The sequence below is a fragment of the Anastrepha ludens genome, chromosome 6 (genome assembly GCF_028408465.1).
Source record: "Anastrepha ludens isolate Willacy chromosome 6, idAnaLude1.1, whole genome shotgun sequence".
NCBI classification, from domain to species: domain Eukaryota; kingdom Metazoa; phylum Arthropoda; class Insecta; order Diptera; family Tephritidae; genus Anastrepha; species Anastrepha ludens.
Window position 1 is genome coordinate 36738174 of NC_071502.1, and position 14578 is coordinate 36752751.

Consider the following 14578-nt stretch of genomic DNA (forward strand, 5'->3'; position numbering starts at 1 on the left):
AGCTGACCCTCCAGAAAAATTGGACCTGGACGGTGTTGTCCATTTCGGCTTTTCTATTTATCTGAAACACAAAAACCAAAAAAAGTTATTAATCAGTCCCAGCTATGTCTCGCTACTAGAATAAAAAAAATTGGCAAAATGGCGCGGTTTTGAATTTGACACTAAAATCTGTTTTTTTTCAGGTTTTTAATAAATAATACGAAATAATTGATAAAATATTATATTTTGTTTTGAGTACGGGGATAGCCATTGATGTTGTGAACATCGTATCAAAATTTCACACGAGTTTGCTATTTAACTATGGTGAAAAAGAAAATTGTGAGGGGAACAACGGCAGCCACGTCACTTGGGAGATTCAGCCGAATTCTGCACGATCTTTTCACATGTATTCACACACTCGTCCAATCAGACGTTCAGAAAGCAGCGAAGCACATTAGTGTAGATTGTGTTAATTTTTTTCGTATATCACTAACACAAATGCACAATCAGCTCACATGTATTTGCACAATCGTTTCACATGTATTCACACACTCGTCCAATCAGTCGTTCATACGGCAACGAAGTGTCATTGGTTGATTTTTTTCGTCATCAGCTGAATCGGTCAAATTCGCTCAGCACCGAATAACGAATCTTTTCACCAGCGAGATTACTTATGTAGGGGAATGTGTACAGGTATTGTAAATATTTTATTTATTAACTTAATTTTGTATTTTGTTTCAATTTTTGCTCAGCCTTCAACAGAACAAAAACAAAAATAAAAATATAAGGTACGGTAACGTCACAGCTACCAGCTTTTTTTAATCTTTAATAATTCGCTCATGGAGTCTAATGACTGAAGCACGGTTTTTGTCATTCAAAGATTCTATTGAAACTATTTGCATTGCTCTGGCCTTGAACTTGTCATACAATCCCATTGGGGAAAGATTTAAAAGAAGTTCTATGCTCCTGGTGGTGCTGAAGAGCAGTGTACAAGAATACAAGAATAAATACTGATGATCGCAGTCTTACCATTTCTCTGGCTTTTTTCAGCACCTCGTGACTGGTGAATCTTTTAGTTCGGACCTTGCTCTCCAAAATGACCCAAAGAGAATAATCTATCGGATTCGTGTCTGGTCAATTTGAGAGCCATTGTGTGGACGTTATGAAGCTCGGAACATTGAGTTTTAGCCATTCTTGGTTCACTCGAGCTTTGTGAGACTGTGCCGAGTTTTGTTGAAACGTCTATGGTCTGCCACCGAAATGTTTGTCTGCCCACAGCTTCAAAGCAACCTCCAGAATACTTTCCCGATAATATTTCGCATTCTCCTTGACGCCAGGCTGGATGAACACGATTGGAGAGCGCCCGTCTGCGATCCTCAAGTCTGACTTGTTGCTGCTTTGGTGTGAGATCAGGCGCCTTTTGGATCTTATAATGCTTGACTTTGAGATCATTTTTCAGTATGCGGTGGATGTTACGGTCAGATATTTTCAGTTCTTTTGCCATTTGATTGGCACTTCGTCGGGGATTTCGCTCAAGTCGCTTCTTCACTTTTTTAACCATTCCACGTGACGTTGCAGTCTTTTGATGTCCATCTCCATGACTTTTAGCGATGCTACCATTATTGCAACGAGTAATGGTGCGAAAAACAAAAACTTTATTTAGTTAAGGAGCTCGAGTTAGCGAACAATTGCTGGTTGTGATTTTCCAGCCAATAGTTGTATATACTATACCAACATAAGAGTATTGCGTGTGGGTACCGCTAGTTCGCAGTGCGTGACACCATTGCGTGCGTGTCACTTTATTTTAGTGTGGCTATACTTACCGTAAATCGTGTCTACACCCATGCTTTCCGGTGTAATAAGTACCGCTAGCAGTTAGCATGCTGCGCATTATACAGTGGGACGCTGAAGTGAGAGCGTTTGTACATCGCGTTGTGCTATCACGGACATAACCGTGCGCGTGTGTTGTTATCTTTCGGCGTGGCTTCCCCATGTGTTGACTAGTGTATCATGCCGTTATATTGTCTGCCCTTGGCAATTGTAAACAGGTGCATCTTGTTGTGCGTAGGTATTATACTTCGTGAGGTTTAAATACTCTGTGCGGCGTTTAACTCCACATTGATCGAACCCTGTGTTTGCTTTTGGAGGAGTTTAGGAGTGCACACTTCCCGGAATCGATTAGAGTGGTTCAAACGCGCAAATCTTGGAGTTGTGGGAAACCAGGTGATAGCATTAAAGGCGATTGCCGCTCATTTTAGCGTGGTCATCTTTAGTATGGAAGATGTGACCATGGTGGGCGCAAAGTACACTGCTAAAGTAAGAGGTGGTTAATGATGTGGCCCCATTATGGGTGTGCGGGTGTAGACCATTAACGGATGTGGGGGGAGATTATTCGCACTCCCTCTGTTGCTAGTTCTTCCTCGAGGAAGAACTGATGATAAATGCCAGATTTTCGAAGGTAAGGCTCGATGTGATCGTAAGGCGAAAGCTGAACTCTGGGTTGCGGTCCAGGGAGTCCACACGTAGATCTCTCCAGATGAAATCATTAGGGAGCTGTATAGGTTGAACCTTAAAGAGTTGAACCCTCGGAGTTCTCTCCGACCTTTTCGCGAGGACGAATCGTTTTATGGTGGTCGTGGTTTAACGCCCAAATGCGGGCAGAGCCTTTTTGTCTCGACGTGGAGTTGCATTGGAACTGAACCCCACCAAAGTTGTTAGTATATATATCCAATCCACACTACCAAATGGTATCGTAATTGCTTTTAGTGTTTTGGAGCATAGATCAACGCATTAGTTTGAACCGGTGTGGTTTTGAGCACTGTGGGTCAGCAGATACACATATAAAGTCTATGAGTGCATTCAGTTCGTCCGCGTTGGAAGCCTACTTTGGGCATAAATACAATTATAGAAAGAGTTCCTCACATTAGTGATCGTCTTTAGTACGGGTTTGCCAGGTGTTACAAAAATCAAACAAAAAAATATTCTTACCATTGGTATATCGCTTGACGGCCGCTGTAGCCGAATAGGTAGGTGCGTGCCTACCATTCAGAAGAGCAAGGATTCTAATCGCCGTGCACGAAACATCATGATGATAGAAACAGTTTTTCTAATAGCGGTCGTCCATCGGAGCAATGGCAAACCTCCGAGTGTATTTCTGCCATGAAATCGCTCCTCATAAAAAATATCTGCCGTTCGGAGTCGGCTTAAAACTGTAGGTCCCTCCATTTGTGGAACAACGTCAAGACGCACGTCACAAACAGTAGGACGAGCTCGGCAAACCCGCAAAAAAGATGTAAGCGCCAATTATATATAAGTATGAAACGCTGACAAATAAGTTCGGCCATTATCCATCAAGGGGAAAACTTGCGTTACGAGGTCTGAATATGACGTTTCTCCTGTATTTGTTTTGTTTTTTTTTTTTTTGTTTTTGGGGAGGGGAAAAATTTAATTGAGCTCTGCAAAACTTTTTTATGTTTTAGAAAATATAATATATATAATTTATGAGTTTAAATATATCATATATATGGTTGGCATGGAACTATGTAAAACGGTTCATCACTGGAGTTCCTCAATGGCGTAATTCGCAATTCTTGTCTGAAACCAAAGAACTGAATAGAGTTTTAATTTTTTACTTCTAAAGAAACAAAGGAATTTATCAAATAAAATTATGTAACCCTACTTGGTATAAATATCGTAATTTTATTCTTCAAATAAAAGAAAATTCAGTATTGAAAAGAACAAGCTGTAATTCATTCCAAAATTTTCTTTAGTTTTTTTTTTCAATTACACCCGCGAATTCAAAGAAATCATAAGCATGATTCGCAACTATCTGACGCTCGTTTGTTTTTGGCGTCGGAAATATTGAAAATTAAACTTTGTAATTTTGAGTGCATATGAAATGAACCCAGTCACGAATAACTAGGTTTTACGACCGAGTGGATGCATGTGTATGAGTAGAATCGAATTTATAAATACATCGCAAAGTCGAATAGTGGAACCAGTTTTTGGCAGGTTTATAAAACTAAAATTGTAAGCAGAGATTAAGTGAAGCCAAAAGTCATGAGGAAGGTGTATAAGATAGCGATTATATGACAAATATGATACAATGTTTGGAATTTGTAATGAGTTGAGATGAATAACTGTTTTTATACCCAAATTTATTTTAACAGAAATCTACAGAAAGTAAAAAAAAGTTGAAATTCTTGAAATCAGTTCGTTTTCTTTAACCTTTTGGGAAATCTCACAATTTAAGAAATACGATGAGAACAAATATGTATTATTCAGTACGGAGGTTGCTGCAACATTTATACAAGCATGTGCTGTACCTCGTTCCAATCGTCACTTCTCTTCAGCATAGTGGTATAAGATTATCGGGTGTTGCAAATCTGGTTTAGAGCATAGAGTTTCTTCATGCCCAAAAGCTGTGAAGGCACTCTTTAAGACAGTAATGATCACTGGGAATTTGAGTGATCTATTTCCCGTGCTTTCTCCCAAGTCAAGCTTCAACTGTGGGAATGAGCTGATGGGTGCACCTCCCTTTGTTGCGCTGTCTCAGCGTGTCTGCACTAGGATCGCTTTGGTTTTGGTTGTGATTCATCTGCATCATAAAGCGCCACAATTTTGAAACCCAGTATTTTTTGCATAGTTAACAATCATATCCCGCGCACCATTAGGACTTTTACATTGTTAGCAGGCTTTTTCACGAAGTTGGTTAACTAGTCACACTCGTAGGCTTCAATATTTTTAATCTCGCTTAATCCGGGTACACACATTTTGTCAGCATCAGGAAGTTCAGACGTATGCGGCATAAAGTCCAATAAAACTGTGAGTATAAATTCATCAGTGGTATACTTTTTCTTACTCTACGAGTATACATTCATAGTTTAAATTGAATCCACTTTAACGTATCGAAGACAATTAGAGCTCGTCAAAGCAAACAGCGATAGCGGCAGTGGTACGGCAGTTTGACTTCGTCGGAACAAATAACTACGGATGGTATTGAACGGCTACCGGCATCAAATTTGCTCTTTTTTCTCCATACTGCCGGAAGCAGAAAAGTGATCCGACCAAATTATATCTCTGACTCAACAGGCACTTCGCATGCATGGGTCCACAACATGTTTTGCCTATAATCGCTCGAAATTCGAGAAAACGGTCACTTCCCCGGTTCTTCTTTTTTTGAACATAACACAAATAAAACAAACATAAACATAAAACAAGATTTGGTCATTTGAAGCAAAATTGTGGGAGTAACTTTGACTGCTACGTCATTGGGGAATTGACAGCACAATTGTGCCTGCCTGTATTCTTACGCTCCTCCATAGTAAGATGGACAGCAGCTGTTGAGTTTTTCGTGTATGATCAACGAAATCTCAGTTTTTGACAACCTCCGTTGTAAATGAACCGCTGTCTCTACCTTATTCGGTCACTGATTTCTTCAAATTCGCTGCGAGCCAATTAGCGGTTCATGTTGGCCACATCTTTGCATTCAGTACATAGTGGGGTGGGCAAAGAGGGTCCCAGCTACGAGTTGTTCCATAATTAAAGTAAATGTCCTGGCGGATTATGCTACGCAATGCACTAATCGTTTTCTTTGAGAAGTCGTTAGGCAAGTGAGTTTTACAAAAACAAAACTAGTCTGGGGCATATAGGTTTTTGGTATCACTGATTTAGAAGTACTAGCAGCAGCGTACAAAACAGCAGTTTATCAATAAAGGCAAGAACAATAATTTTTCACAGCCGTCTTTGTATTGTTAACGAAAAGCAAACGTTAACTCAAAGATCTTTGACTTCGCAGTGATCATTTTTATTGCGAAGGCAAGTGAAGTTTGCCCTTTAATAATAAAGATGATGTATGCATTCGATCTTATTAACCAAACACTTATTATCTTCGTTCAGTGCAGCAATTAACGTAGTAGCACGAGAGTTTTCTGCTCTACAAACAACAATCTCTTTTAGCACGGGCTTCAGAGTAATTTGTTGCTTATTATCATTAGCACTTTGAATTAACCCACTTATTTTACTAGTTATAAGTAGCTGGTTAGGGGAAACACTTTTAAGAGTTCGACGTTAATGTTTGAGATTGTCATTGCATTCAGCTCTCAGAGCTAAGCAAAAACTAAGCGTAGGCAAAATGTTGACATATTCTAAGTGAAAAAAATCGTTGCAGTTTGCACTCCATATTCTGGGTTACAAGCGCTCAACTTTATTGCTTTATCATTATTCATCACGAGCCACTGTTTCATTATTAGTTTCAGAAGATATACGAAAGTCAATTTTAATATTCTCCGTGACAGTTTTAGAATACTAGAGCCCGTAAGCAATTTACTCAAAAAACCGAAAACGGGTTAAGAACACGTCCGCACATTCGCCCTCACTTTTTACTCGCCTCGCCAAACTAATTAAACACTTGTGTTTAAATAGTGTTAAATCATTGGAAAAATTATTTTGGATAGTTAAGAGCCGAAAAAGTAAAACCGTTTTAGATTTCTGCGTTGCTGCGATATTGAATGTAATTCGAGTTAGCTGAATGGTACCAGTATTGTATAGAATCCCATGGTAGCTTCAACAGATTAGAAAGTCACCTCTAGCCAGATTTTATAAATGCCAACATATTTGTGTCACAGCAATTATTTGCTTAAGAAACTGAAATAAACTGAGTTCTGAACAACTTTTCAGTACTCACCGGTGTCATGAGCCTCAAAAAATTTGTGACGATAATGGTAAGCTAGGTTCCGCGCAAAGTTGAAGTTGTATCATCCCAACGGCTTCGCTAAGGTATGCTCCCAAGTTGTATCGAATGTTTACTTGCGATTAACAGCAGGTTCTTATGACCAAAATGGTGAACACTGGACAACAAGCAAAATTGTCAAAACAAAGTTAGTCCCTTATTTCTTATTAAAATCATGTATCGGGTGTTTTTTTAGCTGCATGAGAACTATCGATGTCGATAACTACGGTTTGACAGCGGAGAATGGAAAACTGTTCTGTTCAGTAAGGTTTTGCAAGTCATCGTGAATCGATTAACACCAGAACAACGTTTCCAAATTGTGGAAATTTACTTTAAAAAACATTTTACGTGCGGTTTACACACAGCTTTTGTTTATTTCGAAATGTGGAAGAAGATGTCATTACTTTTTTTATTTATTTATTTATCATCGACCTTCATTTCTTTCGAAATGTGGAAGAAGCTGCCATTACAGTGAATGGCCAGCGCTATAGAATTTTTGTTTCCAAAAATTAATTAGCTAAGCATCGACGACATTTGGTCCCAACAAAATGTCTTGAATATGAGTTTGGCGAAAAAGAAATCCATTATTTTTGCGAAAATGGTTTAAAACTGCTTTATGGTCGATCTTTAGCTCCTGTGCTACGACTACTAACATGCCGGTTAACTTCGATTATTTCTGTGATTTTATCGACATTATCGACATTTTCTTCAAGATCAAAAAAGTCTGAACGGAATCGACGAAACCAAAATTGCTTGTAATTAGCTCTACAGTATCGACATCATAAACACCAGTCACAATTTCAGCGGCATGGTTGGCATTTTCGCCTTTATCAAAGAAAATCTCTAAAATGTACCGAATTTTCTCTTTGTTGACTTCCATGGTTAACACCCTGTATCTCACGACTGAACGCAACAAACAATCAAATAGCAAACGATTTTTTTTAATGTGAAATGTCACCTTGACAACGAGCATAAATTTAAATTGTTTGATCGACACTTCACCAGATATCGATCACTGCAGCCATCTACTGAGAAAATACTGGATTTCTATTTCCCAAACTAATATAATATCTACCAGATTACTATTATATATAATAAAAAAAAAAATTACTCCTCTTACTCTGTTTTGTATTTTCATTTTAAATTCCCAAGCCCTTAAAAACATCCCATACAATAAAACTGCGACACAAACTACGACGCAAGTAACTATAAATGGCCGAATTTACCTTCACGACTATGCCAACGGAGCATGAAATTTTGCAGCAGCATGCGGGGGTTTCCTGTGATTATAACCAATAATTTAAAAAAGCAAATGCTGAATGCATTGAGAAACTTTCGATGGTTTCTGCTTTGCAACATATTTTCTATTAAATAAATAGATTTTTAACTTACAGTATTCGGCGGCCGCCGTACCCGACGGTTTGGTGCGTGGCTACCATACGGGAGTGCGTAGGTTCGAATCTCCTTAAATGAAACAGCGAAATGATGAAAAAAGTTTTTTTCTAATAGCGGTCGCACCTCGGCAGTCAATGGCAGACCTCCGAGTGTATTCTGCCATGAAAAAGCTCCTCATAAAAAACCATTTACCGTTCGGAGTGGGCTTACAACTGTAGGTTCCTCCATTTGTGCAACAACATCAAGACACACACCACAAATAGGAGAAGGAGCTCGGCCTAACACCTAACAGAAGAGTAAGCGCATTATTTATTTATTTATTTATTTATCTCGGCTATCTCTTCCCGGTGTAACTTGCACAATTTTTATGACCTACACTTTTACAGCTTAACAAATACAAAAATCGAGCCACCCTTGTATATTTGCATATGTACTATAAACAATAGTCAAACAAGACTATTGAACAACAAACATATTTGCATAGGTATGTATGTATAACTTATAAGTCGCTTAATAAAAAAGCGGAGTAAATAGAAAACTCATTTCTCGCGGCAATTTATTACTTAATTCCTCAGAAGTTGATTCACTTTCATATATATTAAATAGAAATACAATCCGCAAATAAAGAAATGTAAAGTGGACTTGAGCTTGTCAATATATTTGTAAAAATAGGGTGGTGCAATTTTAGTTTTGTATTGTAACTTAATGCATCTTTTAATAAAATATTCATTAAACAGATTTAATTTTAGTATCCAAAAAGTTAATTTGTCTCTGTATTGGAATTCAGTTTTACGTGTGTTAAAGTTTGATGATCCCGTCGGTGGGGCAGAAGATCGTATTGTTTAGCATAAGCAACGGATTCTACTAGCCTCGAAAAGTTGAAAACTTAGTACGATTCACCCTCTACATACATACATATGTAAAGATACACTAGTTGCGTAGAATAGTCAATTATTTTTTAAGGTGAACATGCGAGCTTGTAAAATAACTAGGGTGAAAAAAATGTTAGAGAGGCCAAATGAATATCACTAAATTGAAAACTATTCATCAGTGACCTAAACATTTTTTATAAGTTAATAACTACTTATTTTTAAGATACGAAAAGGGAAATTGATATCTTTGTACAATTGTACGTACACATAAGAGCATTTAACAAGTTAATTAACCTGTGAAACTAATAGTAAGCATTGAATCGTTTCGATTGCCTAAGCTATAAAAGCTGGATATTTTCGACAGCAATTGCAGTTAGTAAACGTTGACGATACAACACGGAGTACGTTTGTCGCTTAAGTCTTTTGTTTAGTTTGTATAGCCGAAGTAAGTTAACGCAACTACGAAGAAAATAATAATGTAATCATATTTTTTTTTTTAATTTTATTAAACTGAGATCTAGTTCAAGGTTCCATTGTGTTGATCAATAGAAAATATAATTCAGCTTTTTAGTTAAATGATGAATGAGTTACGTTATTAAAAAGTTATAGCGGAGGTGCAGTAATTAACTGATGAAATTAGTGTTTTAATTGTGCACACATATTTTATTAAATCTGCAGATACGGACGATTCGGAATTGATCGAAATTTATAAAAAAAATTGAGAAAAAATAAGATATACGAGTATTTAATGAATAATATTGTTTAAAGCTATTGAAGTGTGATTAGCTTTGAAATTGCCGTTTAGTTATAATAATAACATTTAAAGTATATTAATAATAATAAAAACAATAATACTAATTATTATTAATGTAAATTACTCCTTTTTTGAGTTGCAATAAATAAAAAATTAATGTAATAATTAAAACAACAATAATAATAACAATGAAAATAATAAAATCAACAAGTAACGCTTGCGAGATGATTTACATTAAAAACGACTTCCTACAGCCAACACACACGCGCACTTAAATACAGCGGCAAACTTGGACTCTTCATACTAAAAGCTTGCATCTAGTACATATATAATAACTACATACATACTTGCCATATACTGTACACTTTTAGTGCTTTATCTCAAAGTTCAATACGGCTGCTTTATAGGAATAATCAATTTTTCGCAACATTTTTTATATAATGAAATGTATTAATTTGTATGCTCGTACGTGGTAGAGCTCAGATTGGACTTTTGACTAGTTGTATATGGCCGCTAAGTAATATGCATATTTTCCACACAATATTACATAGATGTTTTTCGTGTTTTTTGCAGGCATTCATATAAAATGAAACTACTCGTACTTGCCGGTCTTTTAGCTTTTGTTGCGCTCGCCGTGGCTGAAGATAAATACACAACGAAGTATGACAATATTGATGTTGATGAGATATTGAAGTCCGATCGTTTATTCAACAACTACTTTAAATGTCTCATTGAAACTGGCAAGTGCACACCAGAGGGGCGAGAGCTGAAAAAGTCTCTACCAGATGCACTGAAAACTGAGTGCAGCAAATGTAGTGGAAAGCAGAAGCAAAATACGGACAAAGTTATTCGTTATGTAATTGATAACAAACCCGATGAGTGGAAACAACTTCAAGCTAAATATGACCCTGAGGGTATATATGCGGCAAAATATAAGAAAGAGGCCGAGAAACAAGGAATCACAATTTAAATCACCTTCACGAATTTTACTATATGACTAACACAAATTGTAAATAGTTTTGTCAATACGTCTCTGTAAACATTGCATATGTATGTACACAGATACATTTGTATATAAATAAATAACATTTTGGGGGATAAACATGAAAATGTATGTAAATGGTTATTATTTGTCTAAATAACACGTTAAATGGAAAATTACCCAATAATATGCACTGTTGCGAAGGCAGTACGATTACTCGCGCGGAAATTAACAAGCCAAAGTGCCTTTGTATTATGAAACTGAAACTTTAAGTTTATAATTATATTCCTTTCACGGAAGAATGAGTCAAACCCATTACTTATAACAAAACTCTACCCGGAAGTTCTAAGTTCAAACTTTTGCTAATTAGTTTTTAATCACAAGTATAACAAAAATTTAGTTAAAAAAATGCGTAATCGTCTAATTTAAATAAAAAAGGAAATGTATTAGATATAACATAACCATTTTATAAAATAAGAGCGGATAAAAATATTAATGTAACGTTAAGTAGCTAGAATTCAATTCAACATAAATAATTAACGCATGGCAGAAAAAATCGGTAATAGTAGTAATTATATTATATTTATTATTATGATTTAAGCAAAATTATCTCACGTTTTAAACACGCTTTCCATTTGAAATTATTTCTGGCGCTCAGGTAGAATTACAAGCCTTGGTGTATTAAGAGACTTATAGTAGGATTTCATCACAAATACAATATTTTTGTGGTACATCTTAACCCGCTTTGTAGTTCAACACCCATAGATTTACTAGCCTTTGAGAGGAAAAAGTTGTGGGCACTAATGAACGAGCGGATGGAAGAAAGAGTAATCAAACTTGCAGCATGTGAAATAAAGGATGAAAGGCTAAGGCTATGGCAAGATAGCTGGAGAAACGAAACACGCGGCAGATGGGCAGCCAGCCTAATGAAAGACGTCACTGCATGGATCAGGAGGAGCTTCGGTGAAGTCAAGTTTTATACAACCCAAATGCCTTCGGCGCACGGGTATTTCCAGAAATACCTGTTCAAAATAGGGAATACTATAACAGGCATATACGGTGCCGCAGCCGAAGATGACGCTGAGCACACCTTTTTCCAATTTATGCGTTCGACACAAGAACGTTGAACGCTAGAGAATTCAGGCGGCCACATAACCACTGAAAATGTAATCGACAAGGTGCTAAGCAGCAAGGAAATGTGGAAAATCATCAGTGATTTCGCGGAAAAAATTCTCCAGATGAGAAAGCGGGACCTGGGCGCAGGCACACAAGCATAGACCTTATAATGAGGAAGATGGAACGACACTCTGAAGTAATGCGAAAGCGGTTCCTGGGTGGGTTCCAAACGAGAGTGAGTTTTTTAGTCTTTGTACATGCCATTGTTGCCCGCGCTTGTTATGAGTAACCAAACACAAAAGAATCCATTTATTGAGCAGTTTTAGCAGTTTTAAAATGTTTCGCAAAAATGTTCCCGTGGTTTTTATATAAATTTGTTAAAGTAAATAACTGAAATAAGCCTTCAATTCACCTATATTCATATATTTGTTTCGCTCCCACGTAATTTCCTATGCCGATTTACCATAAAAAATGCCAGAATTGGGAACTTTGATTATCATAAAAAAATGCTGAAGTTAGCTCCCAAACCGCCCCTCATGTATTTTTTTTCTTTCTACCAGGTTCTATTGTCAGAGACGTGCCATTATTATTTTTATATTTATTTTTTTTTTGTTGTACAATGTAATTTGTGCAACATACATACATATATTTACAAGTACGTCTTATGGGGACCGAAATTTCTTTTACAAGAATGGCATACGTTATCCACTAAGCCCGTTTGAGACGTGAGCTCGAAATTCAAATATATTAGTAAATATTATTATTATTAGAAGGCCATTAACTGCGACCAGAGCTGATCTATTGTGAAAGGCCTATTTTTGTAACCCTGGAGTTTTAGGCTTTTTAAAAGTTTTAGCACAATTTTGGGTTTGTTGTTCCAAAGATTGCATGGAGATACTACGATACCACCAAGGTGATGAAGTCTCTGTCTGCCCAACGCAGGACATTCACAAAGCACATGTTCTGAGCTTTCTATATCCATTTCGCAAAAGCGGCAGGCATTGGTCTCATATTAGTAATACTTGAAAATTGATTAGTAAATTTATTAATAATAAGTGATGTAAATGATTTTGGAATATCAGATAGCTTTGCAATGCTCCTGCAGTTTTCTATATATTACAGTTATACTTTCGCTTCTATAAAAGGAATTATAAAATTCTGTAAATGGCGAAAAGACTAGTAGAGATACTCACGCCGTCATTCTCTTTTGCGAAGCGAATTCATTTTTCAGGACCACATTGATAAGCCTGGCCTTTTCTATACTCTTTCAAGCTTTTATTGAAAAGGTAAGGGTGCATTTTAATTGACTAAATTAATTTTAATTCCATTTATTTTCTGCATTTAATTTGATATAATAAAGAAAACAAAGATACAAAATTTTTCTTCTTTAAACAGTTGCCATTTTAGCCGCACTTGTTTTAAGGCGAAAGTAGAAAGTTGTCAACTTTTGTGCATTACCGCACGTACCTATGTGGCGCCTTCGACTAAAAACACATAATCTACGAGTATTTTTCTATCAGTCAAATTCGTTGTTATTCCCTGTGTCGAATAGTAGGCAAAACAACGAAGAGTAATGCCAAATTCAAACGAAAACAATTTTGCCATCGTTGTGTTATATTTGAACTAGAAGACTTTTCAAAAACCATCGCCACTAACATCAACACTATCAGCAATAACTTCCGTAGGCATAAAAATACCAATAATGTAAACAACCAAACGCGTATGTAAACTAACAATTACATATAGGGAAATAACAATAATAACAATGTAGACAAGCGCTGCCGGATATTCAAAAGTTAGCTTAAAAAGGATAACTACTTTGGAGATGATTCGTTCATCTGACCTTTCGTTCGCAATTAAGAATGAGGCTGTCAGCACAACTATTCAGGAAACACATTGGGATGATATCAGCGCCGCGCATAATCCGTTTTTTTCCAAGTTTTCAAACATATACATACATATGTATGTACAAATATATATGCACAACCAAAACTTGGAATGTTTTATTTAAGAACATATTTATCTAGTGAGACGCTTCTTCTAAGACAGGAGTACATGGAAATGAACTGCCTGTCTTAGGCGTCTACAACCGTATAAGGTTCTTAAACCGCACAGACTGGATTTAGTTATGCTGTAAGGAACTATTAAATAAGTTGGTAGCAAGAATGTGGCTACAAAATTGTGAGGAAACGCTAGTTGGATTCTGGATAAATCACCACTTTAACCAATCAGCTAACGTGGGAGTGGCTGGTTTAACAAGCCTGTTACTTCAGGTCACCCTCAAATGGTTTGGTTGCCATCCAAGCGATACTAGACCGCAGTCGGCCCTACTTAAACCGGGCGCTACTTCCAAAAGAATAGTTACCAAAAACCTTCCCCAGTTGCGTGGATTTTTGTACTCTAAACTATTCTCCTTTGAACTGAATTTTTCATAGTAGATATTTCTGATTGATAGCAATCTTAAGACATCGAATTGCGTGGCCTTGATTAATTTTACCATTTTTGATTACAAATGGCATTTATGTTTATTTCGACAATCAATGCTGCCAACCAAATATTGTATTACTTTCATTACAGTACAGATGCGTAAGTCATGAATATCACGGCCGTTCGGCTGTTCGGTTTTAGGTATGTCTATAAAAAATTAAAAGCTGCTTATGTGCAACGCTAACAGAAAATGGCTGAATAGTTTAGCCATTTTATTCATTAAATCAGGTATGATTTCAGAAGATTTAATTAACCAGTTTGCA

General features: G+C 36.6%; 1 protein-coding gene across 2 annotated transcripts; it reads left to right on the forward strand.

Moving 5' to 3' along the window:
• The first annotated feature begins 9312 nt into the window (after window positions 1–9312).
• LOC128865931 (ejaculatory bulb-specific protein 3) lies at window positions 9313–10844 on the forward strand. 2 transcript variants are annotated; one of them, XM_054106355.1, is made up of 2 exons: window positions 9313–9421; window positions 10304–10844. In XM_054106355.1, the coding sequence occupies exon 2, from the start codon at window positions 10317–10319 to the stop codon at window positions 10698–10700; it is 384 nt and encodes a 127-aa protein (XP_053962330.1). In that variant the 5' UTR covers window positions 9313–9421; window positions 10304–10316; the 3' UTR covers window positions 10701–10844. The 2 variants fall into 2 exon arrangements, with proteins under 2 accessions (XP_053962330.1, XP_053962329.1); XM_054106354.1 differs by lacking the exon at window positions 9313–9421 and adding an exon at window positions 9437–9454.
• The last annotated feature ends 3734 nt before the right edge of the window (window positions 10845–14578 follow it).